This window comes from Emys orbicularis, chromosome 3 (assembly GCF_028017835.1).
Source record: "Emys orbicularis isolate rEmyOrb1 chromosome 3, rEmyOrb1.hap1, whole genome shotgun sequence".
Taxonomy (NCBI): domain Eukaryota; kingdom Metazoa; phylum Chordata; order Testudines; family Emydidae; genus Emys; species Emys orbicularis.
This window is the reverse complement of record NC_088685.1, coordinates 211383816-211409677: the sequence shown is the minus strand read 5'-3', so window position 1 is coordinate 211409677 and position 25862 is coordinate 211383816. Positions and strand designations below refer to the sequence as shown.

Below are 25862 nucleotides of genomic sequence, written 5' to 3'. Positions count from 1 at the left end.
CCTGAGGTTTTCTAACTGGAGGGCACACCCTCCTAGGGGGTGCAGTGGAATGTTTGGGGTGGTGGTGAGCAGCCACGCCAGGCAGGGCTCGGGGAGGGAATGTCACTTCCACTCCCTAACTCACCACAGTGGGCCACCCAGCCTGTGGGTCAGTGTCAACATCCACTGCAGCTGTGCTGATTTCTGCTCCCAGCAGCCTCCACACCCAGCGCTAGCTCTGCCCCCAGAGACCATCACACACCTTTGCCAATCCTGAAAACCAAAGGGGTATTGTGTCTATTTTTGTTTGGGCTGGGGAGGTGCAACCAAGAATTGTAACTGAGAGTGGGTGAGTGTGGGGGGGCACAGCTCAAAACGTTTGAAAACTGCTGAACTATCCTGACAGTGGGCCATTGGGTTTGAGGGAGAGAGGACTCTGGGGGTGGGCTGAAGTTTGGACTGGACGGGGGTGAGCTTTGGCCCAATGCCGTCAGTCTGGGCCACATTTTAGAGCAAGTGGGAAATTCATTAGCTCACAGGAAGTCTGCCCTTTGGCTCGCTAGCACAGATCTGCTGTCTGGAGACAACTCTGTGGTGGTAATCCTGTTGCACTTACAGTAAATGCTACACTGCCACAAGACGCTGACCCTTCTACAGGGAACAACGGTCCTTCGACGGGCCGGCTTGCCACTGGCACACGGGTCTGCAGGTGCCAACAGAAGGAGTCCATGGGAAGTGGGGCTGCAAGGACAAGGGACGAGCCAGGTGGCAGTTAGCCAGCCTGTTTTCTCCACTGCAACCCCTTTCCCATGCCCCTCCCACCTAGCAATAGAGGGAAGAGCAGGATGGCCGCAATCCCCAACACCTGGGTGCTCATGACCCCGCTGGGCGAGCTCTGGCAGCTGCAGTTCTCGGGCGGGCCGTTAGGGGGCAGCGCAGAGCAAGCGCTAGAAAGAGTACCCGGGGGAGAGGAGGGAATGGGACGCACTGCATTCTGGGAGTTGTAGTCTCCGTGGGGGGGGGACGCGCATTGCATGCTGGGCGGCGTAGTCCCAAGGTGAGGGGAGCTGTGCGATATGGGACACCCAGTCCCGTGAGCGCCTCCTCCCCGGACTCCCAGAGCGTCGCGGATGTTCCGTCGGGCGCGGCGCGTCTGGTGGTCCCCCCGGGTCAGCGCTAAGAGGAACCGGCGACGACTCACCTGGGACGCGGCGGTTCCGCTGCAGCCGTTGGGAGACGCGCGGCCGCCGTTACTGTGGCAACAACCCGGGCGACGCTGCGCGGGGTGAGAGGTGAAGGGTCAGGGCGGGGTCGACGGAGCTCGGGCTCACAGCGGCGGCAACATGGCGTCTACGGCGGCTGGGAAGCAGCGAATCCCCAAAGTGGCGAAGGTGCGGGGGGGTGGTGGTGGTCAGCGCTGGGTGGGGGGAATAACCCGGTGTGACCCAGCCCCGGGGGGCGACCCGGCGGTGTGGGGGGGGGAGTAGGATCGCGGTGCCCAGGGAAAGGAGACGGGGGGTGCCTGGAGGGGGAGGCCGAGTGGAGGGAACGGCGGGAGGGGGTGAAAGTTCTCGAGGGCCGGGGTGTCTGTGGGAGGGGAATGGGGGAGAAGGGGCAAAGCGGGGGGCGGAGAGAATCGGGGGACCTGTGACCAGGGAATGGGGGAGCTCAGGGGAGCCGGGGAATTGGGGGGACCTGTAACCGGAGGATGGGGAGCTCAGGGGTGCTGGGGAATTGGGGGGACCCGTGACCGGGGGGTGGGGGGCTCGGGGGTGCTGGGGAATTGGGGGGGACTGGGGGGTGAGGGGCTCGGGGGTGCTGGGGAATTGGGGGGGACTGGGGGGTGAGGGGCTCGGGGGTGCTGGGGAATTGGGGGGACCTGTGACTGGGGGGTGCTGGGGAATTGGGGGGACCTGTGACTGGGGTGTGGGGGGTGCTGGGGAATTGGGGGACCTGTGACTGGGGTGTGGGGGGCTCAGGGGTGCTGGGGAATTGGGGGGACCCGTGACTGGGGTGTGGGGGGCTCAGGGGTGCTGGGGAATTGGGGGGACCTGTGACCGGGGGGTGTGGGGCTCAGGGGTGCCGGGGGGACCTGTGACTGGGGTGTGGGGTGCTCAGGGGTGCTGGGGAATTGGGGGACCTGTGGACGGGGGGTGCCCAGTTGGACCAGGGAGGGGGATGAGGGAGAGAGGGCAATGAGGAAAGTGGGTGTGGTGGGGTTGCTGGTGCGAGACCTGCTGGAAATACTAGTTTTTGCATAGTGCTCTGCTGCTAGCTGTCTGTAACATAGAGCATGAGCCCAGCTACCAGTGGGGGCTTCATTTTAGAAACAGTCTCACTCACCTTTTTTTTTTTTTTTGGTACAACAATGGTTCTCATGATTCTTGCTTGAAAACTAACTTTTATCTGAACACACACATACTGGTGGACCATTATGGGATACATGCTGGGGGATGTTAGTACTAAATAAGGGACATTTCTTAGAATGGTGGAGCATCCTTCTTTCATGGAGGAAAAATATGTTATGCTTCCCCATTTTCCTCATCCCATGGTTCCAAAGCAGTTGGAAACTTCTGCTAAAATGACCAGCAGTTAAATGATTAGCAATTGTAGCTATTTAAAATACAAAAGGTCAGTTTCTCCATCTCAGACCTACTGGGGGGCAAAATTCAGCCCCCCTGCACTGACTTACACCAGGATCTGAATGTGGCCCATTGTTGTGCATGTCCCTTTGGGAATGACATGTCCCCTTGGGAAAGTTTTCTCAACAACTAAAGGCCAAAAACATGGTTTTCAAATAAAATCTTAAATATTAAGGAAACAGATGAGACCACCAGAAAAGTCCTGGTATGGAGTTAACACAAAGCACTACTTCTGTTCAACCCACTTATAGTGTTTCTTTTAAAAAACCGACAGTTTCAAAGCCATTTTTAGTTTAAAGAATGTGAAAATAACCCAACGGGGGGAGTTATCCCAGCTGTTTACTCTTGGAAAAATGGCACCTGTGAACCACTGATGTGGCTACAGCACTAGTAGCAATGCGGGAGACTGAAGTGTACAGAGGGAGGGTATTTTAACTGTCATCAAAATCCCCATGTTTTAAGGGGGAGATTGTCTTGTGGATCATTTCCACTCCCATTCCCTATCCCATCACCTCCCTGTGGCAACTACAGCACCTGTTAACATAGAAAAGTAAAATTAGGAAAGTATCAGATGTATTTTTTAAGCTATATTTTAATCACGCTTAGTATCTGTTAGTGAAGAGAAGGAGCCAGCACTGTATGAGCAGCTAACCCTCTCAGTTTGATGGGTTGTATGACACCATGGTTAAAAACACCTGAGCCTTGTCTACGCTACAGCGGCCAATGTTGCTACCATTGGTGGAGAACTGTGCCCATCTTACTGCTCCAGGCATTGAGACCTGGCATGTGGGGTTGCAAAGCTGTTCAGGTTTCTTCCTCCCCCCCCCCCCACATTGGTCAGGTGGGCTGAACCAGAACAGCGCTGCAACCCAGTGCACCAGATCACAATGCCACTCACTGACGTTTGCGCCCCGCCCCCGGTCATGACAGAGCATCCAGGGTGGTCAAACCTGAATAGCAAGTAAGCAGGTGCTCCTGCCCGGCTCAGCCATAGGAGCTGCTGCTGCAGGGTGAGTCATGGACACAGAAGCAAGCCACAGGCAAAGGGGAAAATCATGCTATCTGTGACTTTCCCCCCTCACGGTGACAAACCTAATCCTGGAGTACTGACTGGTGAAAGAAGATTCTGAATCTCTGCGTCTATGGTCATTATTTTGACTAAATACAGATATAGGCAGTGACCATACACTGAGTTAAATCATGGCAGACACTTCACCTCCTTGGTGCCCCATTGACATTGCTGGTGTGCCAAAGCCTGCATACTGCCCCATTGACTGCAGTAGAGCTCTGTGTACGCACAGAGGCTACCGCTATGAAGCTCTGGGCCAGTTAATTTCCTGCTAGTGCAAATTCATCCACATTAATTTTTTAAAAATACTTGTAATTCATAAGTAACAAAAATGGAATCCTCCAATAATTATTGCTAGATATAGCATTGCTGCCATAATAACAACAACATATAATCAGTTATTACTAAGGCCTTGATCCTGGACTCAGTCCCCACATGGGTGTCTTCTACACCCACGTGGAGCCCCATTGACCCAAACAGACCATTCTTTGCAAGCCAATCATCTGACTTTCAGAAGGCTGACCAGAATTGTGAGTGTCTAAAACTCTGGTTCTGCAAACATGTGTGCTTTATGGCTGACCAGAAAGCAAGAATTCCATTTCATGAAAAAAATTCAGCGTTTCAATATCTGGATGAAACCCTGACCATTCAAAAGTGAGTGAGTGTGAGCAAGAGCAAGTAGCCAGTGGGTAGGGCACTCACCTGGGATGTGGGAGGACCTAGGTTCAAGTCCCTGCTCTGCCTGATTTGGTGCTTTATCTACTACACTGTAGAGCAGTGGTATTCAGTTAAAATTTCTGGTGGACTAAATAAGTCAATGTCCAAATCTTGCCAGGCCAAAGGGCTCTTCAGGTGTTTGCTCTGTAGTAAGCCCGCTACTGGCCACGGGTCGCAACCTTTAAAGAGTGGTGTGACAGATATTATTTATTAATCTCAAAGTAAAAGGCTAAGCATGCCAGTGGACAGGAGTACAACATAATCTTGCAAACAAATTATTATACAAATACACTGTAATGCTATTAAAACATCATGCTATTAATGTTAATTCTATTACAACTATGAAATTAAAATTAGAAGTTCATTAATTTCCTGTGAGTTTAACTTCTAATTTCCCTTTCTTACTGCTTGAAATATTGACACTCTTGCACTGTCCCCCCCGCACACCTTCCCAAAAAAGTACTGTGCAGTCAGTTTAACTAATGAAAGTACGTCAGTTACTGATCATTTTATGTTGCATAAGCATTTGATTAAGTGCCTGATTAAAAGCGTATCACCATACGTCAAAATGCATCAACACAGTCTAGTTCCATTGTGTTTAAATGTAAATGAAAAATTTCTAAAGTAAATACATGGCATGATGGTAAACATAGGGAAAATAAACTTTTAAGTGCATCTGCCAAGTTCCCATCAGTTCTGCCCTGTTGCCTCCCTGCATCTGCCCAGCCCAGTGGTTCTCAACCTATTTACCATTGTGGGCCGCGTATGTACCTCTCCGTTTTATGTGGGCCACATCCACACAATATATATACTACCTGTATGGCCCTAAGGATGTCACATAGGCCACAGTTGTGCGCCAATTGGGCCACAGGTTGAGAACCACTGGCCCAGCCCATCCTGCTTCCAGCCTCACTTCTGCTCCTACTGGGTTCTTCACCCCCCCATCCCAGGCCAAGGGGAGGGGGGCTGCGGTGGTATCCCTCCGCCTCCCCCTTCCAGGCAACTCCAGGGGTTCCTCATCCCCTGCTTCCCTGGCTGGGTGTTGGAGGGAGGGAGGAGCCATCCCTGGTTATAGAGGGGAGGGGGTAAAAAGGAGTGGAGCTAGCTTGAGCTGCAGGGTTCTTTCTGCACCCTTCTCCCCCACCCTTCTTGTAAGCAGGGATAGCTCCCCCCACCCCTTCCCGTGAGAATAGGTTGGGCTCCTGAGGGGCGGGGGAGTGAGCGCCACAGTTTCCCGAGGAGCTCTAATTGGCTGCTTTTGAGGGTATGAAGGAACAGCTAATACCCAGCAGTGGGCCAAACAGAAGTCCCTGGTGGCAGGATCTAGCCTGCGAGCCGCCAATTGAAGAACAATGCCATAGAGTCATTCTCTCTCACTCTGGCTCAATGGATATTTAATTATTTGTATGAAGTGGAACAGCTCCAACCGGAGATGTTGAGAAAGACCTATCTGAGAATAGCTAATACTCTGGTGGTTTGGGCAATCAGCTGGGATGTGGGCAACCCAGGTGTAGGTCCCTGCTCTGAATCAGGCAGAGCAGGAATTTGGGTGTTTTACATTCCAAGTGAGTTTCCTGATCATTGGGCTATTGGCTATTCTGGTTGAGTGTTTTTTTTCTGATTTTGACCATAAATTCCATCCGGGACCTGAAAAAACTTCCCAATGAAAGTATAAGTTTCTGTGAAAAGTTCTGGCTTTGACAAATCTGCATTTTCCAACAAAAAAGTATCCTAAAAAAATTCCCATGCGGTTCTGACATGCATGTCTTTAGCTTTATGAGTGTGAATAATCCGGTTATTCAGTGAAACTACTCATGTCCATAAGTGTTTTCAGGATTGGAGCTTTACTCTATATTCCAAAAAATGTTGAAACTCCTGGCTTTATACTTTTACTTTTTCCCTAACAGATGATATTCCTGTTTTTTGTAGTTGTGGTATCTCTAATCCAGTCAATAGCTTATATGACATTTTTTCCAGAGGTATGGGGTCAACCTGTTTGGCCCCACTTTAAACTTTCTAAATCCAAGCTTTTATGAAACCTGTAATCTCAGTAGAATGTTTACACCATTTTTTTGAAAAGCAATGAGTTTTTAAAACAAATGAATATTGCTCTTCAGTTTTGAAACAGTACTGAAAATGTGAAACCAAAGTTAAACAACCAACATTGGTTTTCATTGTCCAATGCTAAAAGTAAAGAAAGGACCTAAATAGTCAAGTTGGAGTTTAAAAATTCTTTCATGCTTAATATCAAGGAGTTATCAGTAACATAGGTAAAAAGTAAAATTGTCTGTGATATGATTTTTTTACTTTACAGTATTTTTTTTAAAAATGAGGATATCATATTCCCAACTTTACATGTCATCTGATAAATAAACGAAGGTTTCCAAATCTATTTTCATATTTAAATTTTTTTCCCAAGGTAGGTGGTCACCTCGGTCCCAGATATACTTGCATGAATACACTCCTAGGACTTGTTCCAACATTTCCCATCTTTTTGCACTCCAGGCAGGGTTATAGCTTCTGAGTTTGACATTTTTATGGGGTGAAATGGACACAGTAACAAGTATTTTATAATTGGTGTTGCTATTTCCTGTCTGTTTGCAAATTCAGTTCCGTTTATTTCTCAGCCAGTCACCAAATCCTACTCCTTTATATATTTCACATATTAAATCATTGGGTCAACTCACTTTTTGGGGTTTTTTGGTATTTTATGGGTGTAGAAAAATATAAAATTACCAAAAAAATGAATTTTTTTCTTCTTCCAAAGGTGAAAAACAAAGCGCCAGCAGAAGTACAGATCACAGCAGAACAGCTGTTAAGAGAAGCAAAGGAGAGAGAACTTGAACTTCTTCCACCACCTCCGCAACAGAAGATCACAGATGAAGAAGAGCTAAATGACTACAAGCTTCGAAAAAGGAAGGTAAGTGCACAAGTGACTTGATGCTCCTGTACAGTACTAAGAAGCTAGCGTATTTTTAAACTTTACTGAACGTTTTCATTCATTCTTCATTAACTTCAGAGAGAAAATAGATATTCTGTGGTTTTAAGGTAAAATCACAAATAGCTGTTTAAGGGTACTTAACCTGTTCCCTTTAAACAATTAAATGCATAATTTTTTAGAATTTGGATTTAGTAGCAAATTAACAGTATAACTTCTGATTTTGTATTGGAAACTGTATGTATACTATTAATGAGTCTATTCATATGTGCTAGAATCTTGAGAGGCAGGCTATAGAAAAAGGGAAGAAGAGTAAAAATCAGCCAGAGGGAGGGAATAGGGATGTGCTGGTCGCAGCTTCCCTTAGCTCCCATTGTCCGGGAACCTGTGGACGGTCAACGTAAACAAAATGTCTTGCAGCCCGCCAATGGATTACCCTGATGGGCCACGTGCCAAAGGTTGTCGACCCCTGGTGTATAGTGTCTGAATGCTTATTGAAGCTAGTCTCCAAAGGGATGTGAATTTAGAGCCCCTGAATGAGGATTAGGGCCCTGTTGTGCTGAGGGCTATACAAAGGGCTATCTCCATTCATACCCATCTGTTAGATGAGAATGATACTGTGATGTTAGTTGGACATAGGTTGGGGGCAACCTGTAACACTGAATGTGCCATCTCTGCTGCATCAAGTTGTGGAAATGCTTCGTTATGGAACTGAAAACTTGCCTCCTGACATTTGGTCACAATGACCAAATGAGTCATAATATACTTAGTCAAGAAGAGGGAGAGTTCCTAGGCATCTCTTAGGGCCTATAAACTCTAGTAAAGTATGTACATGTTATAGATGTTTGGACCATTGGGAAGTACGAAGTGCTGGCATGTCTGATATCAGATACTTCCATCAAGTGATCAGTTTATAGCCACAAAAGAATGCATGTGGCATGTTCAAATTAATACATTGTCAGTGTTGTGTGCAAAAATTGAGCCCCATAACTTCAATTAATGTTACTATTAAAATATCTAAACATAGGGTTTTAAAAATAATTTTGAATGCTGTTATAATTGTTAGTCCATTGGTGTTACAGATGGACACAGGCTTACAGCTCTCCTATGATCTACACTGATCACAAGTCCAGCTACATTTCTAACTGCTCAAGTACATGACTTAGGAAACCTCTTATTCATTTTGATCTCAAAAGTTAAGCTATTGTAACATCTGTTTAAACTAATTGTAATATGTTTGGGATTTTTAGTCCAATCTATTGATATCTTGTATTTGAATTACCAGTATATCACTCTTGGTTTATAATGGGATCTTTCTGCATAGAGAAACATTTTACTTTTAAAAATAAATTATAACTTTCTTCTCAGACCTTTGAAGATAATATAAGAAAAAACAGGACTGTTATCAGTAACTGGATAAAGTACGCACAATGGGAGGAAAGCCTAAAAGAAGTACAAAGGTAATTATGAAGATGGCCATCTCACATGCCTTCAAGAATATGTGCAACTAATACGGTCAGAGTCCTTGAACTGCATCATACATGCATTTACTTCAACAATGTTGTTTGCTTTCCAGAGCTCGTTCCATCTACGAGCGTGCTTTAGACGTGGACTACAGAAATGTCACTCTCTGGCTGAAGTATGCAGAAATGGAAATGAAGAACCGCCAGGTTAACCATGCCCGCAATATCTGGGATCGAGCCATCACTACCCTCCCCAGGGTCAACCAGTTCTGGTGAGTTTTCAGATAGAGGAACTCACTATTTCACCTCTAATACTAAAAACAATTGAACTTTCACTTAGTGAAAAAGAAAGTTGTCTGCATGTGCAAATACAGTCTTCAACATCTCTGGTGTTTCAGTTTTCTTTTTCTCAGACTCTGCAAGCTAATATAAAAAAAAAGTGTCCCCCCCCCTTGATTGTAATTTCACCAGGATAGGGGTTTGGCACAATGGGGCCTCTGCACTATTCTGTGATGCAAATAATGAATACCACCAAAAGAGTTACCTATAAATATTGATTTTTGTTAAGTACATTTCTAAATGGTTTTGTCAATGATAGCTCTTGTTTGCCTTTTTTAAAGGTACAAGTATACTTACATGGAAGAGATGTTGGGGAACGTTGCTGGAGCACGTCAGGTGTTTGAACGCTGGATGGAGTGGCAACCGGAGGAACAAGCTTGGCATTCCTATATTAACTTTGAACTGAGATACAAGGAGGTGGAGAGGGCACGCACTATTTATGAGAGATATATCCTTTTTAAAACAGTGTGTCTTGCATTTATATTTAGATCCACATTTTACATTTCATCGTTATCCATCTTAAATGCCCATGAATTTGTATGTGACCTTTCTCCACTTTAGTTGTATTGTGAGCAACAAACACTGCTGATACCTAGGCGTACACGTGGATGGGAATTTTTATTTACCACAGTGAAATTCAGTTAAATGAGTATAAATGTCCTGGAAGAGCTTGTAATTTAACTGTGCCACAATAGGTGTATATTTTTGGCTTGAAAGATGCTGACAATTTAAGCACTGTAACCAACAAAACACACACAAAAACAGTAAACGTTACAAAGCACTACAGTAAAATGTGGTGGGTCACATATGAGAGAGCTTTGGAAGTTTGCATTTAAAAATTGCTATGAGGTAGAGGGTCATGTCTCTCTTCTTAGATGTTTGCCCCTCCTTACTGCCAGAGCTACTAAAAGTTTTTCCTCCTCTTCTCATCTTATATTTCCCCCTTTTTTTTATTCACTATTTTTCCTTCCTAAAAGCGTGTAGGGCCCGAGTCTGAAACCCCCTGTGTATGGAACACCCCTTAACCTTCTTCTTCTACCTCTTGGGCATGTTCTTTGCATGGTTCATCTTTAACTATTGTTCTCACATGATCCATGGTCATGTGATCCCTGGGAAGAATGGAATTTGAAATGGAGAACTGTTTACCATTTCCTTAACATTTCTATACTTGTCATTGTGCATCCTGATGTTAAGAATTGGATCAAGTACGCCCGCTTTGAAGAGAAACACAGTTATTTTGCCCATGCAAGAAAAGTATATGAGAGAGCAGTGGAGTTCTTTGGAGAAGAACATATGAATGAGCATTTGTTTGTGGCCTTTGCAAAATTTGAGGAGAACCAGAAAGAAGTAAGGACTTGCTAAAGTGTGTTGAACTAATATAAAAAGGCAGATTTCTTGTTGAATGTTGTGCTCTGTGCCATTTAGAATCCTCTTTGGCTGTAGTTTCTCGGCATCTTGATGGAGTTCATAGTACTTGTGTGCAGAATGTAGTAACAAGGAGGCTGGGTTTTTTTATATTTGCCTTTTGTTGATATCAAGGGAAACTTATTCTCTTCTTGTTAACTTAAGCAAGATACTATTGCTTGCCATCAGGAGACTTGGGCCCTGATCTGGCAAACACTTATAGAATCATAGAATATCAGGGTTGGAAGGGACCTCAGGAGGTCATCTAGTCCAACCCCCTGCTCAAAGCAGGACCAATCCCCAGACAGATTTTTGCCCCAGTTCCCTAAATGGCCCCCTCAAGGATTGAACTCACAACCCTGGGTTTAGCAGGGCAATGCTCAAACCACTGAGCTATCTTCCCCCCTGAATTAATGGGATTAACTCAATGGGAATGCTCACATGGGTAAGTTTCTGCAGGATCATGGCAAGAGCCCTGCAAATTTGCGGATATCCGCAGACCATGTTTGTGGATTGGATGCGGATACAAATTTTGTATCCGCACAGGGCTCTAATCATGGCCTAAATTTGTCTTTTTACCCAATATATGAGAAACTTGCAGGGATAAACGTGTGTCCCAGCTGGAGCATTAGTAACAATACACTAAAAACATCCTAAAAGTTAAAATGTAACTTAAAAAAAAAAATCCACCCACTTAAGAATTATCCCGAAACTTTAAACAAGAGAAGAGAGAGGGTGGGGTCCAACACAGGGAAAAATAGGACCCCAAATTGTTATCATTTTACATTTTATATATGGTATGAGCTGGATCTTCAGCTGGTGTATCAGCATGGTGCTGCACTCACCAACTCCAGCTGAGGGTCTGGCTCAGTACCTACTTTTCTGCACAGATTTGCCTACAGTAACATGCTTCCTCATGTTAACTCTGAACAATGTTTTCTAATTCTGGTATACACCAAACACTGCCCCCTTGTAGAGCTTTTGTGACAAGCTAGGATGCTAGGGAGCCTAAAGAACCCTGTGATACACTGTCTCATTGCTCTTGGTTTAAATGTCATTGTTGGATTTATTTTTATAAAGCGTGGATTCAGTCTAAAAGTATAAACTGAAGAGAAGTTTCATTAGGAAAAACGGTACTTAGAGCCAAAGGTATATTACATTACGTCTTAGTGTACAATTTTCCCTTGTTGATTTGATATCTTTTAGATTCCTTCTGTGTGAACCCTGCTTGCCATAGATCATTTCCCCACCAAAGCATCATGTACTCGACCCTTTTATCTCCTACCACTGATCGTTGCTTTGTTTGTCAGATTTCCAGCCCCTTAGATGTTACCATGCAGGTGCTTGTTGTAGGTTCTTATTTGTGGCGCAAGGCAGGGATTGTGGCTTATCATTACGTTGCTGTTTTTTAACATGGTCATATCATGATTGTTGACTTATCAGCAATATGAAAAACAAGTTTTGCATGTTACTATTAATTAAAATGGTGGGAGCATCTAGAGGCCAATCAGGTTATGACCTCATTGTGCTAGGTGCTCTGCAAACAAAGTCCCAGCCCTAGAGAGTATCTTGATAGGTTTTTAAAGCTTATACAATTACTGTGCAACGAAGTAGTCCAGAGTATGTTTCTGCTGTATTCCCCATTTCATTTTCTCTCTGTAGTAACCCACTGAGGCACCTGCATCTCTGGTTTTCCTGTATATTAGGTAAAAGGCTTTTTTCTCTCTTCCTCTCCTTGGGCCTGCTCCTGCTCCCACTTAAATTAGTGGCAAAACTCCCAGTTACTTCTGTGGTGCAGGATCAGACCTTTGGTGCCTATTCTTCAATATGCCAGTGGCTTTTGATTTTGCTCCGTTCTTTGATAGCAATGCCATGCTTTGCAGTGTAGAAGGCAAGTAATATTTCAGCTTAATTGATGGTGGTAGTACAATTATTCCAAGTTTTACTCCTCACAGAGCTCATGAAGGAATGCATGTTAGCCCTGTGATAAAAAAGGCAAAACATTTATATTGAAAAGTTGCTGTGTACTCAGTGAGAGATTGAAATATCCTTTACCTTTAGCAAACTAATCTACTACTAGCTATGGATTACGGGGAGTGGAAGAAAGGAGATGTTTTATAAAATGTATTACAATCACTTTGATTTGTCATGTATTAATGTTTTCAGTTTGAGAGGGTGAGAGTGATCTACAAATATGCCCTGGATAGAATTCCAAAACAGGAGGCCCAAGAACTCTTCAAAAATTACACCGTCTTTGAAAAGAAGTTTGGAGACAGAAGAGGCATTGAAGACATTATTGTCAGCAAAAGGAGATTCCAGTACGAAGAGGAAGTGAAGGTAAGTGTTGATCTAGAGGCTTCCAGATGTGAAACACTCTCCAATCTCCAATGCTGAATGAGGTTCTCATGTGTCTAGTGGTATTGAGGCACTGCTTTTAAAGGGCATGTGTGGGTCATATGAAATCATTGAATTTTTAGTTTAATTGTAACTTATCTGCAAGTGATACAAGTTTATCTGGAGCTCCTCATACTGCATTTAAAACATCTAGCTGTTGGATTTAATGGGAATTGGGCTACAGGGGGTACGTCAGTTGTGTGGGATAGATTCAGTTCCACTACATGAACTACAGAAAGTGTAACAAAAACTAGCCTAATCTTGGGTTTGTTTGGTTTTGGATTTTTTTTTTTTAGAACTGCATACTGGCTTTAAATATTTAATGTGTCTCAACGATAGTTAAACCTAACAACTCTCTTTCCCTCTCATCTAGAAACGTAAACATTCTGGGTATTTATCAGCTTTGGGGTCTACGGCTTCATGATATCATGAGTGTTTTGGCCCTTAACTTGACATATTCCAAAATTACCTGCTAAGATATGAATTATTAATTTTTTCTTTATCCACCATGGTGTTGCCAAGAAACTGATGCAACGGAGGGGTTATATTTTCAGATTTTTAAGTGGAAAGATTGAGGGAAGGAATGAAATTAGTGCTTTGTCTTCTCCACTTCTCTGAGTAACTAATATCACAGACTGGGACGCCTGCCTGACAACCCATTTAGTCAAATACAAATCAAAACCAGGATTTTGTTCCTTTGGAACATAGTTACTATATTTGCAAATTGCACTATTGCTGATAGTCAGTTATTAGATTTAAGTTCGGTTCGTATACTTGTCCACAGACATTTACAAAGCATCTTAGTTCTGTCTAACTATGTTTGGGCGATGGGGGGAAATCTGGCATGCCCACTTTCTATTAAATGTAACTGTTGAATTGCTGAAGCCATAGAATGGTGACAGTTCTTTCCCACTCTAGTTGTTCATTTTAACCCTCATGAATCTCTGAGTAAAAGCTGCAAAAATGCCTAAATGACTTAGACACTCGAACATTTTTACCTTTCATTAATATTTCAGTGAATACTTTAGAAAAAAGTAGATGTACAAGTTTACAGATTAAACTATAGGGAGAGGAACCTGTGTTATAATTGCATTAATGAAAGTTTCCCATCCCTTTCCGGAAGGCTAATCCCCACAATTACGATGCATGGTTTGATTACTTGCGGTTGGTTGAAAGTGATGCAGATCCTGATACCGTACGTGAAGTTTATGAAAGAGCCATTGCCAACGTTCCACCAATTCAAGAGAAGAGACATTGGAAGAGATACATATATCTCTGGATCAACTATGCATTGTATGAAGAACTGGAGGCAAAGGTAAAAACACGAGTCTCCCCTTTTTCCACATCTGGCTGTGACCTACTAAGTAAGATGCTGTCTGGTTCTGAGTTTTCTTATTAAATAAGCAAAATCTATTGTCTCATTTAATTTGCAAAACTGAAATGGGGTTTGACTTTCTAGGCAGAGTTGTTATTTTTCTCTGAAAAATTAAACTTTCTACTTATAATAGACATTTAAATTATATGCTTATCTCTGGTAACCTGCCATGAACTGAACAGTCATTTTGTGGAAGTACCCTGTGAAGTTGCTAATGGTACATCCTTCAACATTTTCCCCAATCCGCACTGATAACCTATTAGTATAGAAAAGTAGAACCAAGCCACCTCAGGCTTAGCTAAATTACCCATGGCAGGCTGTTGTCTGAACTCACGTTTTGTGGTAGCATTTTCAAATTCAGTAAAACTACTCTTTAAAAAATGACTCTTGCAGGGAATATCTGAAATCCTTCTTACTCTGGCCTCAGACATTGAGTAAATGATTTAAGTTACTAGTGGAAATAGAACCTCCTTTTCCATGTTTATAATCAGTCATTTTGTAGTTGCTTTAAAGTTTTGTTTAATATGATTACATAGCATCATAGCTATTCTCCTACAAAAACGTTCCCACTATAAGGGTAAAAGGTCTGTAACCCTTACCATAATACTTTGGTCTAAAAAGTGGTCTGTACTCTTGATCTTAACATTAAACCTTGAAGGGCCAGCTTTTTAGATTTGTGCACACAAATGGGTGGGCAAGTTGTTTGTGTATATAATTAAAAAAAATTAGTTTAGTTTGCATAGTTTTAAACATTTAGCCTTAAACATACTCCTCCAAAAATTCCTTAGTTTCAGAATTTAGTTTGTTAAATCTGAATTTTATTAGAGCCATGCAATAATCTTTGTATTGAATAGAATATTTAACCCAGCTTGCTTGTCCTTCCAGGATCCAGAACGAACCAGACAGGTATATCAAGCATGTGTGGAACTCATTCCCCACAAAAAGGTATGGCTTTTCTAATGGGTCTAGTGCGAAACCCTGACTGGCTCAAAACACACTATTCAAAATCCTGAAGATTACCTACCCCTGTACTGCCCAGGTCTACATGCTCCTCCCTGGTAACAAGAGATCAATTGGACTGTTCCCTTCTCAGTCAGCAGGGGATGCAGGGCTCATAGACCCACAGAAGTGTTTTGTGCACAGAATCACCAGCATAGACATGTAGTCTTTGTTCTGGAATATGAGTCAGAGGGTTACTCTGGATTTTGATTAGGTTCCTTTCCAGCATCGTGTTAGATATAAAAACACTGCTTTCTCCTTCTCTACATTTTGTTTTTGCTTCTTATTAAGTTGATTCTAGTCCCTTATTTAAAAAAGAAATATTTTAATCAGTAAATAGTGCCTATGTGGGCATAATAGAAATCTGGTAGACGTTTATGGTATGTGAGTAACAGCAGGCCAAATGTGCTACTTGTATTTCCTAATATAGGAATTGTACTCGTTGGGGTATTTTTCACTTCTTTTCTCAGAACATTAAATTTACACATTATTTCACCTTGTTACAGCGCTCAAAGTACAGTCTAGCATATTAATGACTTGCTTAATATTATCCCCATACAAGCCCGGTTTCCTTGTTTAATGGGAAAAAACGTTTTTAAAGCTGCTACGGGTGAATTAGAGAGAAGATGCTATTCTGCTTCACAAAATGGAAACTTGTGACTTAGTGAAAATGTGGATGTACATTTTGTTTTGCTTTTAATTTAAAAAAGTTTAATGTTACAGTTAAAGAATCTTCCCTATATTAGCCTGGTCCATTTGGACTCAAGTCTTTACATTTTTGATTTTCTTTTTTTCTAGTATAGATAGTACTAACTTGATTTGTTTTGTTAGAAAAAATTAATTTTAATTTGTGTGTATATTGCTGTTGGAAACAGTTGCATGTCATATATCCTTTTCCCTTGTGGCATTGTCCTGATCTATGCAGTCTATTGAGTTCTTAAAGACATCTCTCAAAAGCCTTAATTTGCAAAGTATAGCTTTTTTTCTTCCTGTGGGAGAACAGTTTCTGCCAGTCACTGTCACGGGTTCACTCACTAGCACAGCACCCCCTGCTGGCCATCACAGGGATTAGCTCTGCTACCCGGTGCACCCTCGCCTGTGGTGCCCTGCCCATTGTCATCACCACCTGCTGACTGGCTTTAGTCCAAGTACTGCAGCGTCCGCTTCATGACTCGGCCCTCTGGCCATGTCACCATCCTCATTTTTTCCCCCTTCTGGGGGTGGTATCTCAGTTCTATAGTCTAGCCACTTCCCCAGTGGCGACTGGGGATGGACCCAGGCCTGCCCACTACTCTGTGTCCCAGCCCTCTTATTCCTCTCACTGCTGCTATGTCTCCCTGAGCCACTTCCGCATGGTCCCAGTACCTTCTTCAGGGCATTCGGCTGCTCAGTCCTGGAAGCCAGCAAGGAGCTCCTCTTGCTCCATGGACTCTGCCAGCAGTTGCTCTGTCCATGGTGCTGCAGGTATCTCAGCCTGTTAAAGATGCAGTGTTCACTCCTTGTGCTCCCAGCACCAACAGAACCTGCCCTGCAGCTCCCTTTTATGTGAGCCCGCTGGGCCCTGATTGGCTGCCCCGTACAACTTCCCTCTAATTGGCTGCTTCCTGCACAGCCTCCCTAGGCTCTATTAACCTCTTCTCTGCCAGTGTGGGGTGAATGCCCTATCATAGTCATGATAAATTGTTTTGGATTGTGTAACATTCACCTGTTCAGCAGAATAATATTGTTAATTCAAATAAGACTATCTATGCAGTTACAGTAATATTACTTGACTCTACACAGTCAGTAAAAAACTGAAATAATTTCTGGAACTACATAAGTAGCATTATTTGCTAAGAATCCATCTAAGCCAAATGTGTCTTGATTTTTTTTCTTCCAGTTTACATTTGCCAAAATGTGGCTGTTGTATGCTCAGTTTGAAATAAGACAGAAAAATCTTCCATTTGCCAGAAGAGCTTTGGTAAGTAAAGGAAGACAAGAGGGTAATTACTGAATTGTCTTTTAGAAAATTAAGAATTTTAGGGTTAACAGAGTTGAAAGAACTTTGAAAAGTCTCTTCTTTACAACTCAGCTAAGCAAATCAAAATGTCTACGTGTATTTGAGACCTGCGTGTGTCCCATATATGCTGTTGTGTGTATTTTAAAGGCAGGCATGGCTTTGTTTAGAGGCTTGGATAATAGCTGGAAGTAATGGAGCTCCACTTGTTTCAGCTGGAAAGCATTCAGCTGAGAAGCCAGAGAATCAGCTTTCTGTGCGTATAGAGTATTAATTGGTATATGAATTGAAAACATTTAAAAACCACCCTTGCTCTGAGAACTCTGAGCATCCAGGTAATAGGACTTGTTTCCTGGGAGTTTTGAGTGCAACATCCAGACTAATAGCTAAAGCAATACTAGGGACTTTGGACAGTCTCTTAAGAAACTGCATCAAGCCCTTGTGCCGAATTTAGTAACACGGTAGTGCCTCTCCAAAGCTGGAGTCGGCTTTGACAGAAGCCCCTTTTAAATGAAAATCTTTCCCTTTCCCTCCACTCTTAGTTTTCCAGTAGTCTTGGTTAAAAACTGAGGCATTTTACTTGTGACCGAGGAAAAGCTAGTCTAGTAATGACTGAGTCACTCTTCTTGCTGTGAGGAGACATCTGTTTCTTTGCAGATAAAACAGATCAGGTTTGTTGTGTTTGACGGTGGCAGAGCAGGGCTTGGGAGTAAATATGAATGTCTTCTCTGGCTGAGAGTGCGCTGCTTGATCACTGAAATGCTGGAGGAGCTTTGCCTGCTGAGTTGGACTCTTGCCCTTGGCTGGTAAAATGAAGCAGAGGGTTAAGTCCATTGTGAAGTTGTTAATGTCTCCCTGCAGGAGGACAGTCTGCCATCTGTCCTTCTGTGCTGCTGCTAGGGCTTTTCTCAAGATGCCATCTCTTCACATTGGCACTCTCACCAATTATCACCGTCTCTAACCTTCCCATTTGGGGGTAGGAGATTTAGTAGGTTCTAAAGAGGTAGGTGTGATCCCATTTAGAAATCTTAGATTTCCTTGATCCTTTCAAAGACCTGTTTTTGATTTGGGTATGTTAGGGCAACTGTGCTTGTTTCCTCGATTGAAGATTTCTTAGTAGCTCAACTTGGGTAGTACTGGCCACCAGGTTTTGTTGATATAGCTCTAGTCCCTGTCTGGCCCTGACGTTGTTGCTGGTATGCAGTTCCATTCTTTGTTCACAATGAGATCCCAAAAGGACATAATCACTCTTCTGTCCAGAGCTTTTCTAGGAGGTATTGCGAGGTTCTGCGCTCGCGCTCTCTCTCTCACACACCCACACACCCATATGTGAGGCTCCTGCTTTTGAGCTGTCATCAGTATGCAGATAACACACTGTTCTGCCTCATTTTCATTGGACCATATGGTGTGGGGTCTTTGCTTTCCCAGTATTTGTGAGAGATTAGGACTTGGATGACAGCAAATTGGAGCTTAATCTGGATAAAACAAAGGTAATGGTAGGAGAAATGGAGGAAAGAAGTGGGTGGGTGTAGCATGGGTAGTCGTGTTGGAACTGATGACTTGATTGGTAATGCATGTGAATTGAATGCTAATGCTAGCTTGACTTATGGCTTCCTTGATTTGTAGTGAGTATAGTGATAGGGTGTGACTCTCGTGCATTTTCTAAGTGTAAGGAAGGTTTTGTGGGGGACTATATTGAGGGGAGTGTGCGGACTTTTTAAACCAAAGTCAGTTACTTTAGCTCATGGGCAGAGATTTAGGTACTGGGCGCATTTTATAAATATTTGAATATTTTTGCCTTCATTGCCTCAGAAGTGATTGGGGAGGGGCGTGAGTTCTGTTGTTCCAGTATAACAGTCCAATAATGCAGAAGATACATGGCTTGTCCTTTCTTCCCTGTCCTCAAGCACTCCTATCTGAACCTGTTTAATCTGAGAGGTTCTCAAACTATGAATCACAGAATGCTACCTCTTGGGTTGCCATCATGGCTTGGCACGTGGTGGTTCTACTTGTTTTCAGCTCCTAAAGTGAATTAAAAGGAACTAAAATACATTCAGTACTTTTCTAAGCTTACTTGTCCTAGTAGTTATTACTATAGGCACCCGATGGTTGTTGTGCAAGTGTGAGTAGGAGGGGAGGTGGTCCCTGAGACCACATTTCTTAAGATGTGGTTCACACTATGAATATATTTATGGACCCCTTACCTGGAGGAGCAGAGGCTGGAGCCATCCTTTGTCGGTGTGGTGACAGTCTTGAGACTCAGAAGATGAAGCACTCATTTGCATAAGCTCAGTTTTGAGTGATGATGTCTCGTGGAGAAACATTATACACATGAACACTGTCTGTAGCAAGTTGTACTTTTTCTGTTTTCAGAGCACTAATTAGATACTTTATGCACATGTTAGTTTTGTAATGATCTGGCTGAATCAGTACTAGTTAGATTTCTCACTAGTCCTGAGTGGAGTAGTCAACAGAAAGAGTAGTGAAACAGAGATTACTTTAAACGCTACTACTGAACAGTAAGTGGACATTGAAAAAAGCACTTCTTCATAGAGATGGCATAAGTAGTTACTGTTTTTTCATTTTATAGGGAACGTCCATAGGAAAATGCCCAAAGAACAAACTATTTAAAGGCTACATTGAACTGGAGCTACAACTGCGGGAATTCGATCGCTGCCGGAAACTGTATGAAAAATTCCTGGAGTTTACACCTGAAAACTGCACGTCATGGATTAAATTTGCTGAGTTAGAAACCATTCTTGGTGATACTGACAGAGCCCGGGCAATATACGAATTGGCTATTGGTCAACCTCGGTTAGACATGCCAGAGGTAAGGGGGTAAATGAAGAACTCTGAAGTACTACTCCTCAACACACTGCATGGTTGGGGGCGGGGGGGAATCAACTAACCTGCTAATACAGCAGTAGGCAAACTTTTTGGCCCAAGGGCCACATCTGGGAATAGAAATTGTATGGCAGGCCATGAATGCTCACGAAATTGGGGTTGGAGTGTGGGACAAGGTGAAGGCTCTGGCTGGGGGTGCGGGCTCCGGGATGGGGCCAGAAATGAGTTCAGGGTGCGGGAGGGGGCTCTGGGCTGGGGCAGGGAGGGTGGGGCACGGGGGTCAGGGCTCTGGCTGGGAATGAGGGGTTTGGGGTGTAGGAGGGTGCTCCGGGCTGGGACTGAGGGGTTCAGATGGTGAGACGGGGATCAAGGCTGGGGCAGGAGGTTGCAGCACGGAGGGGTGGCTCAGGGGTGCAGGCTCCGGGCAGCGCTTACCTCAGGTGGTTTCTGGAAGCAGCGGCATGTTCCCCCCCCAGCTCCTCCGCAGAAGCATGGCCAAGCAGCTCTGCTGCATGCTGCCCCAGCCACAGGTGCTGCCCCTGCAGTCCGCCGTTCCCGACCATGGGAGCTGCGTGGGTGGCGCTTGGGGCAGGGACAGCGTGTAGAGCAGAGCCCCCCGGCTGCTCCTACGCATAGGAGCTGGGGGAGAGGGGGAGAAGAACACATGCCGCTGCTTCCAGGAGATGCACAGAGCAGGCCCTGACCCCACTCCCCAACTGGAGTTCGAGGGCCGGGACCCACCCCTGTGCTAATAGGAACATAGGACTTGTCATGGTATATCAGACCAGTGGTCCATTTAATCGAGCTCAGCTACATCTTCAGCAGGTGGTATACAAGTCCACAATAAACAAGTGTGGTGTAACATGCCTCAGGGAATAATTTTCTAATCCTAAGTAGTTAGTGATTGGTTTGTGTCTGTAGCATGAGGGCTGACACTGTTTATATCTTATCCTAGCTAGTATAATTGGGTATTCTGTATGTATCTAATTCTTTTCTGAATTCTTTGCCTCAATATTTCATGGCCATGCGTTCCAGTTTAAAAAAAAAATTATTGCCTCAGTATTAGATAGGAGGTTGCTAGAGTCGGGGTTGCGTAATATCAAATTTGCGCGCTCTCTCTCTCTCTATATATATATATTAAAATAAATGTTGCAATACATATGTTTGTAAAATAGCTCACACTTCTGTTCTTACTAGTTTAGATGCTTTGGACACTACAGCTTACCTGTCTACTTCTGTTGCTTGCACATAATGGCTTTTCTGAGGCTGCACTCCAGTGTTTTGTAGTTTCCTCCTTATATAGCTGGTCAGTCTTCTAGGGTGTCTTCAAATAATTTGTTACTTATAGGATGTGTCTGTTCAGTTCGCCATATTCTCTACTCATGGCCTAAGCTATCATTTATAAGCTAATTACACCTCTACCTTGATAAAACGCTGTCCTCGGGAGCCAAAAAATCTTACCGCATTATAGGTGAAACCGCGTTATATTGAACTTGCTTTGATCCACCGGAGTGCACACCCCCCCCCCCCCCCCCCCGGAGCGCTGCTTTACCGCCTTGTATCCAAATTCATGTTATATCGGGTGACGTTATAACAGGCTAGAGGTGTATATACAACTACATCCCTCCCTCTTTTCATACCTAGAATGTTGTGTGTCTCCAGTTTCAATTGCCTCAAGTTACAAGTACTGCAATGGCAAATCAATGTCTCCCCCACTTATTTCTACAGCTCACCTTTCACTCTGGACAATGCTCCCATTATTGAGATGGTGTCTGTCGAGCAACTTATTATCCACTACGTTTCCCATGATATTAAATGTTCCATATAAGTGTAAGCAGCTCACAAATCCACAAGTTTTGCCTTAGAGCCGAAATCCTGACACCCCCCTCCACACACACACACTTGTGATCTTGTGCTTCAGTGTCTGAAATATCAAGGGTGGTCTTCCAGCATCCTCTTTTCAATCAGTCCAAAAGCAAGCAGAGTATCAAACGGTTTCTTTTGCCTTATTGTTCACGTTTTTCTGACTCTCTGCCTCTTAAATCCCTTTTCAGCCTCTTTCCTCCATCTAAATTCTAATGATTTGATGTCATCTCTTTCTCTTGGAACCCCAAGATGTTTGATGTTTCATTCAGCCTAGAACCAGTTATTCACTCACTTGTTTGATAGTGGTTTCTGTCCTTTGTCCTGTTACCCTTACCTAGAGCTATAGATTAGAGGTGATATTATGTGTGACAGTAATACCTAGTACTGCCTTAATGTTTAAAATTATTTGGCTACCTTTCTTTTAGGTATAGAGGTTACCGAACTTCTTAAGGCTTGTATTATGAAGTGCATTGAACAATCATAACCTCAATAGTTTTGAACTTACTGATCCATTCTCTCTCAGGTTCTTTGGAAATCCTACATTGACTTTGAAATTGAGCAAGAAGAGTATGAGAAAACAAGAAACCTTTACCGCAGATTGCTTCAGCGGACACAGCATGTCAAGGTAACGTTTGTGTACTCACAACTGATCATATGCAAGAACAGCCATACTGGGGCAGACTAAAGGTCCAGCTAGCCCAGTATCCTGTCTTCCGACAGTGGCCAATGCCAGGTGCTCCCGAGGGAATGAACAGAACAAGTGATCCATTCCTTGTCGCCCATTCCCAGCTTCTGGCAAACAGGGGTTAGAGAGACAATCCCTGCCCATCCTGGCTAATAGCCACTGATGGACCTAAACTCCCTAAATTTAGCTAGTTCTTTTTTTGAACAACCGTTATAGTCTTGGCCTTCACAACATCCTCTGGCAAGGAGTTCCACAGGTTGACTGTGTTGTGTGAAAAAATATTTCCTTTTGTTTGTTTTAAACCTGCTGCGTATTAATTTCATTTGGTGACCCCTAGTTCTTGTGTTAGGAGGAGGAGTAAATAACACTTCCTTATTTACTTTCTTCAAACCAGTCATAATTTTATAGACCTCTGTCCTATCCCCCCCTTAGTCATCTCTTTTCCAAGATGAAAAGTCCCAATCTTATTAATCTCTCCTCATATGGCAGCCGTTCCATACCCCTAATCATTTTTGTTGCCCTTTTCTGAACCTTTTCCAATTCATCTTTTTTGAGATGTGGCAACCACATCTGCATGCTGTATTCAAGATGCGGGCGTACCATGGATTTATACAGAGGCAATATATTTTCTGTCTTATTATCTGTCACTTTCTTAATGATTCCCAACATTCTATGTGCCAGAGTCAGAATCCTACATTAGGGGAAGGAATCTCGGCTACTTCAGTGGTATGGCATTGTAAAATTAACTATCAACATTATTCTGTGGGGACCTTCATGACTCGGCCTTGGGAAAATGTTAGTATTGCTAAATGACATGTTAAGAGATAAGAGATGTCTTTGATCCTTTTTTAATAGAAAGATATACTCTGCAGAATCCCTGGGTTACTAGGACTTAGAGGCAGCTTTACTTCTCATGCCAGGTTTCCTACGCTTCCCATATTTGGAAAATTATCTTGACAACCCCACAATGGCTATAAAATTAATTTTAAAAAAGAGAAAAAACTAAATCAGTTCCGCAGAAACATGTCTGTTCTTCTGAGCAGCCATGGTCTCTTAAAAAAAACAAAAAAAAAAAAACTGCTCTCAAAAAATTGCAGACGCTTTGACAGACGACCAGCCTTAGCACTGATTTAGTTCTATGATTTCACTAAATTCAGCCAGATTTATTATGACCAAAAATAATTGCCACCAGCTGGCTAAGTGTCTTACAGAAAATGACTTGGGAGTGTTAATCCAGCTTCTTATGGTCAGGCTACAAAAACTGGCAGAAAATTGAGTAGAAAGACCAAAGCTGGACTGAACCAAGACACTAGTCTTACCCCTCTTATACTTATGAGGGGTGTCTGAGATCGGGTTTGATGCAAGATTTCTGCGAAGACAACTTTCAGCCTTGTTGAAATCACTTCCCTCTTAAGAAAGAAACAAACAATGGTACTCTGCTGTAAAACCAGAATATTCTTAATACTAAAATGGGGCTGTAACCAAACCTTACTCTGACGTGAGTTTTGTCTAGCTGGTGTTTATAAAGCTTGAAAAAGTGCTGAAACGAACATAGATGGTTTCCATCTTGGCCACATCCTGCTGGTTTTTATTTTAATGCCATTTTCACAATGAAATTTCCATTAGCTTTTGCTCTGCTTTTCCTCTAGGTATGGATCAGTTTTGCTCAGTTTGAACTTTCTGCGGGAACAAAGGAGAGCTTGCTAAGATGCAGACAGGTATACGAAGAGGCTAATAAAACAATGCGAAACTGCGAAGAGAAGGAGGAGAGACTCATGCTTCTGGAATCCTGGAGAAACTTTGAAGAGGAGTTTGGAACAGATTGCAATAAAGAGAGAGTAGATAAACTTATGCCAGATAAAGTCAAGAAGAGAAGAAAATTAAAGGCTGAAGATGGGGTAAGAGTAAAGGCTGGGAAAATAAAATGCCACCTACAATCACAGAAAGTTGTTTGTGTACAATACATTATTATAATGCATCTGAGACTAAACTTTAATTTAGTTGAACTATATGCATGGTGTTATTTCTGAGAATAAAGGCTAAGTGTATTCAAGCTATTCAAGTCTCTCTTCTGTATGCATTCTCCCTTTTAGTTACATGTAAGAGAGGCAGCAACGTTAATGGCCCATGGACTCCATGCCCTACTGATTCCTTAGTTTTAGCAGTCCTCTAATGAATGAAGAATAAAACCCTCAGTTCTGGTTTAGTCCTTAGCGCTTATTGCCATGCTCGTTAGAGAGGAGGATTCGGAGTACTCCAGGAACTTAATGTTCTTACTGTGAAAACATGTGTTCAGACTAAATAAACTAAGCTGTGGCTTGTACTTTTCTTTTTCTAGTCCGACGCTGGCTGGGAGGAATATTATGATTATATCTTTCCAGAAGATGCTGCCAACCAGCCCAACCTCAAATTGCTTGCTATGGCTAAACTTTGGAAGAAACAGCAACAAGAAAATGAGGCTGAAGAGATGGATCCAGACAAGGACATTGATGAGAGCGAATCCTAGCGCTGCATTTCTCCTCCTCTGCCCCCCTGTGCATTTGATTTTTGTACAGTATTTCATCTGTGATTGACTGAATAAATGTATTTGAGTAACTTTTTAATACTAAGTTGTTAGAAAAGCGCCAAGCAGGTAACCCCTTTCCTAAGAGACTGTGTATGAACCTCGTTTAACACTTTCTAAATTCTCCCTAAATTCCTTTTCTCATTCTCTGATCATAGTAGCTAGAAATGGAACACATACAGTCCAGTTGTTTTCTAAGCCTTCTACGGGGGGCTTAAAACACTTTCATTATATGCCAGTGTGCAGATGTTAATTTTTTTCAGTGAGTTAAATATTTGCCCACCCTCTCTCTAGCTTTAAAGCTAAAGCGTCAATTTGAGTTTAATAACATTCCATTCAGCTAGAAGTTCCCAGGGAGGTATTGGACTGGGGCCATGGCTACACCAGGGGGGTAAGTCAACCTAAGTTACGTAACTCATGAATGATGTAGCTTAGGTTGACTTACTGCAGTGTCTACACCATGCTAGGTGGACAGGAGACATTCTCCCATTGACATACCTTATGCTTCTCGTTCCAGTGGAGTACCAGAGTCAATGGGAGAGCGATATGTGGTCAATTTAGAGGGTCTTCACTAGACCCGCTAAATTGA

The 25862-nt window shown here is 43.2% G+C and overlaps 1 protein-coding gene across 1 annotated transcript; it reads left to right on the top strand.

Annotated features, from left to right (window-relative positions):
• The first annotated feature begins 1301 nt into the window (after positions 1-1301).
• CRNKL1 (crooked neck pre-mRNA splicing factor 1) lies at positions 1302-25370 on the top strand. The gene is made up of 14 exons (XM_065400667.1): positions 1302-1370; positions 7175-7327; positions 8714-8805; positions 8922-9080; positions 9429-9595; positions 10316-10494; positions 12718-12888; positions 14069-14260; positions 15206-15265; positions 17199-17279; positions 19906-20145; positions 22549-22650; positions 24360-24608; positions 25049-25370. Exons 1-14 carry the CDS (start codon positions 1323-1325, stop codon positions 25214-25216), a joined length of 2061 nt encoding a protein of 686 aa, XP_065256739.1. The 5' UTR covers positions 1302-1322; the 3' UTR covers positions 25217-25370.
• The last annotated feature ends 492 nt before the right edge of the window (positions 25371-25862 follow it).

Bases quoted from the DNA above. Each gene is read 5' to 3' on its own strand.
- CRNKL1 (XM_065400667.1), top strand. From the start codon at position 1,323: ATGGCGTCTACGGCGGCTGGGAAGCAGCGAATCCCCAAAGTGGCGAAG. The intron at 1,371-7,174 runs GTGCGGGGGGGT...CTTCTTCCAAAG, and splicing joins GAATCCCCAAAGTGGCGAAG to GTGAAAAACAAAGCGCCAGC. The intron at 7,328-8,713 runs GTAAGTGCACAA...CTTTCTTCTCAG, and splicing joins ACAAGCTTCGAAAAAGGAAG to ACCTTTGAAGATAATATAAG.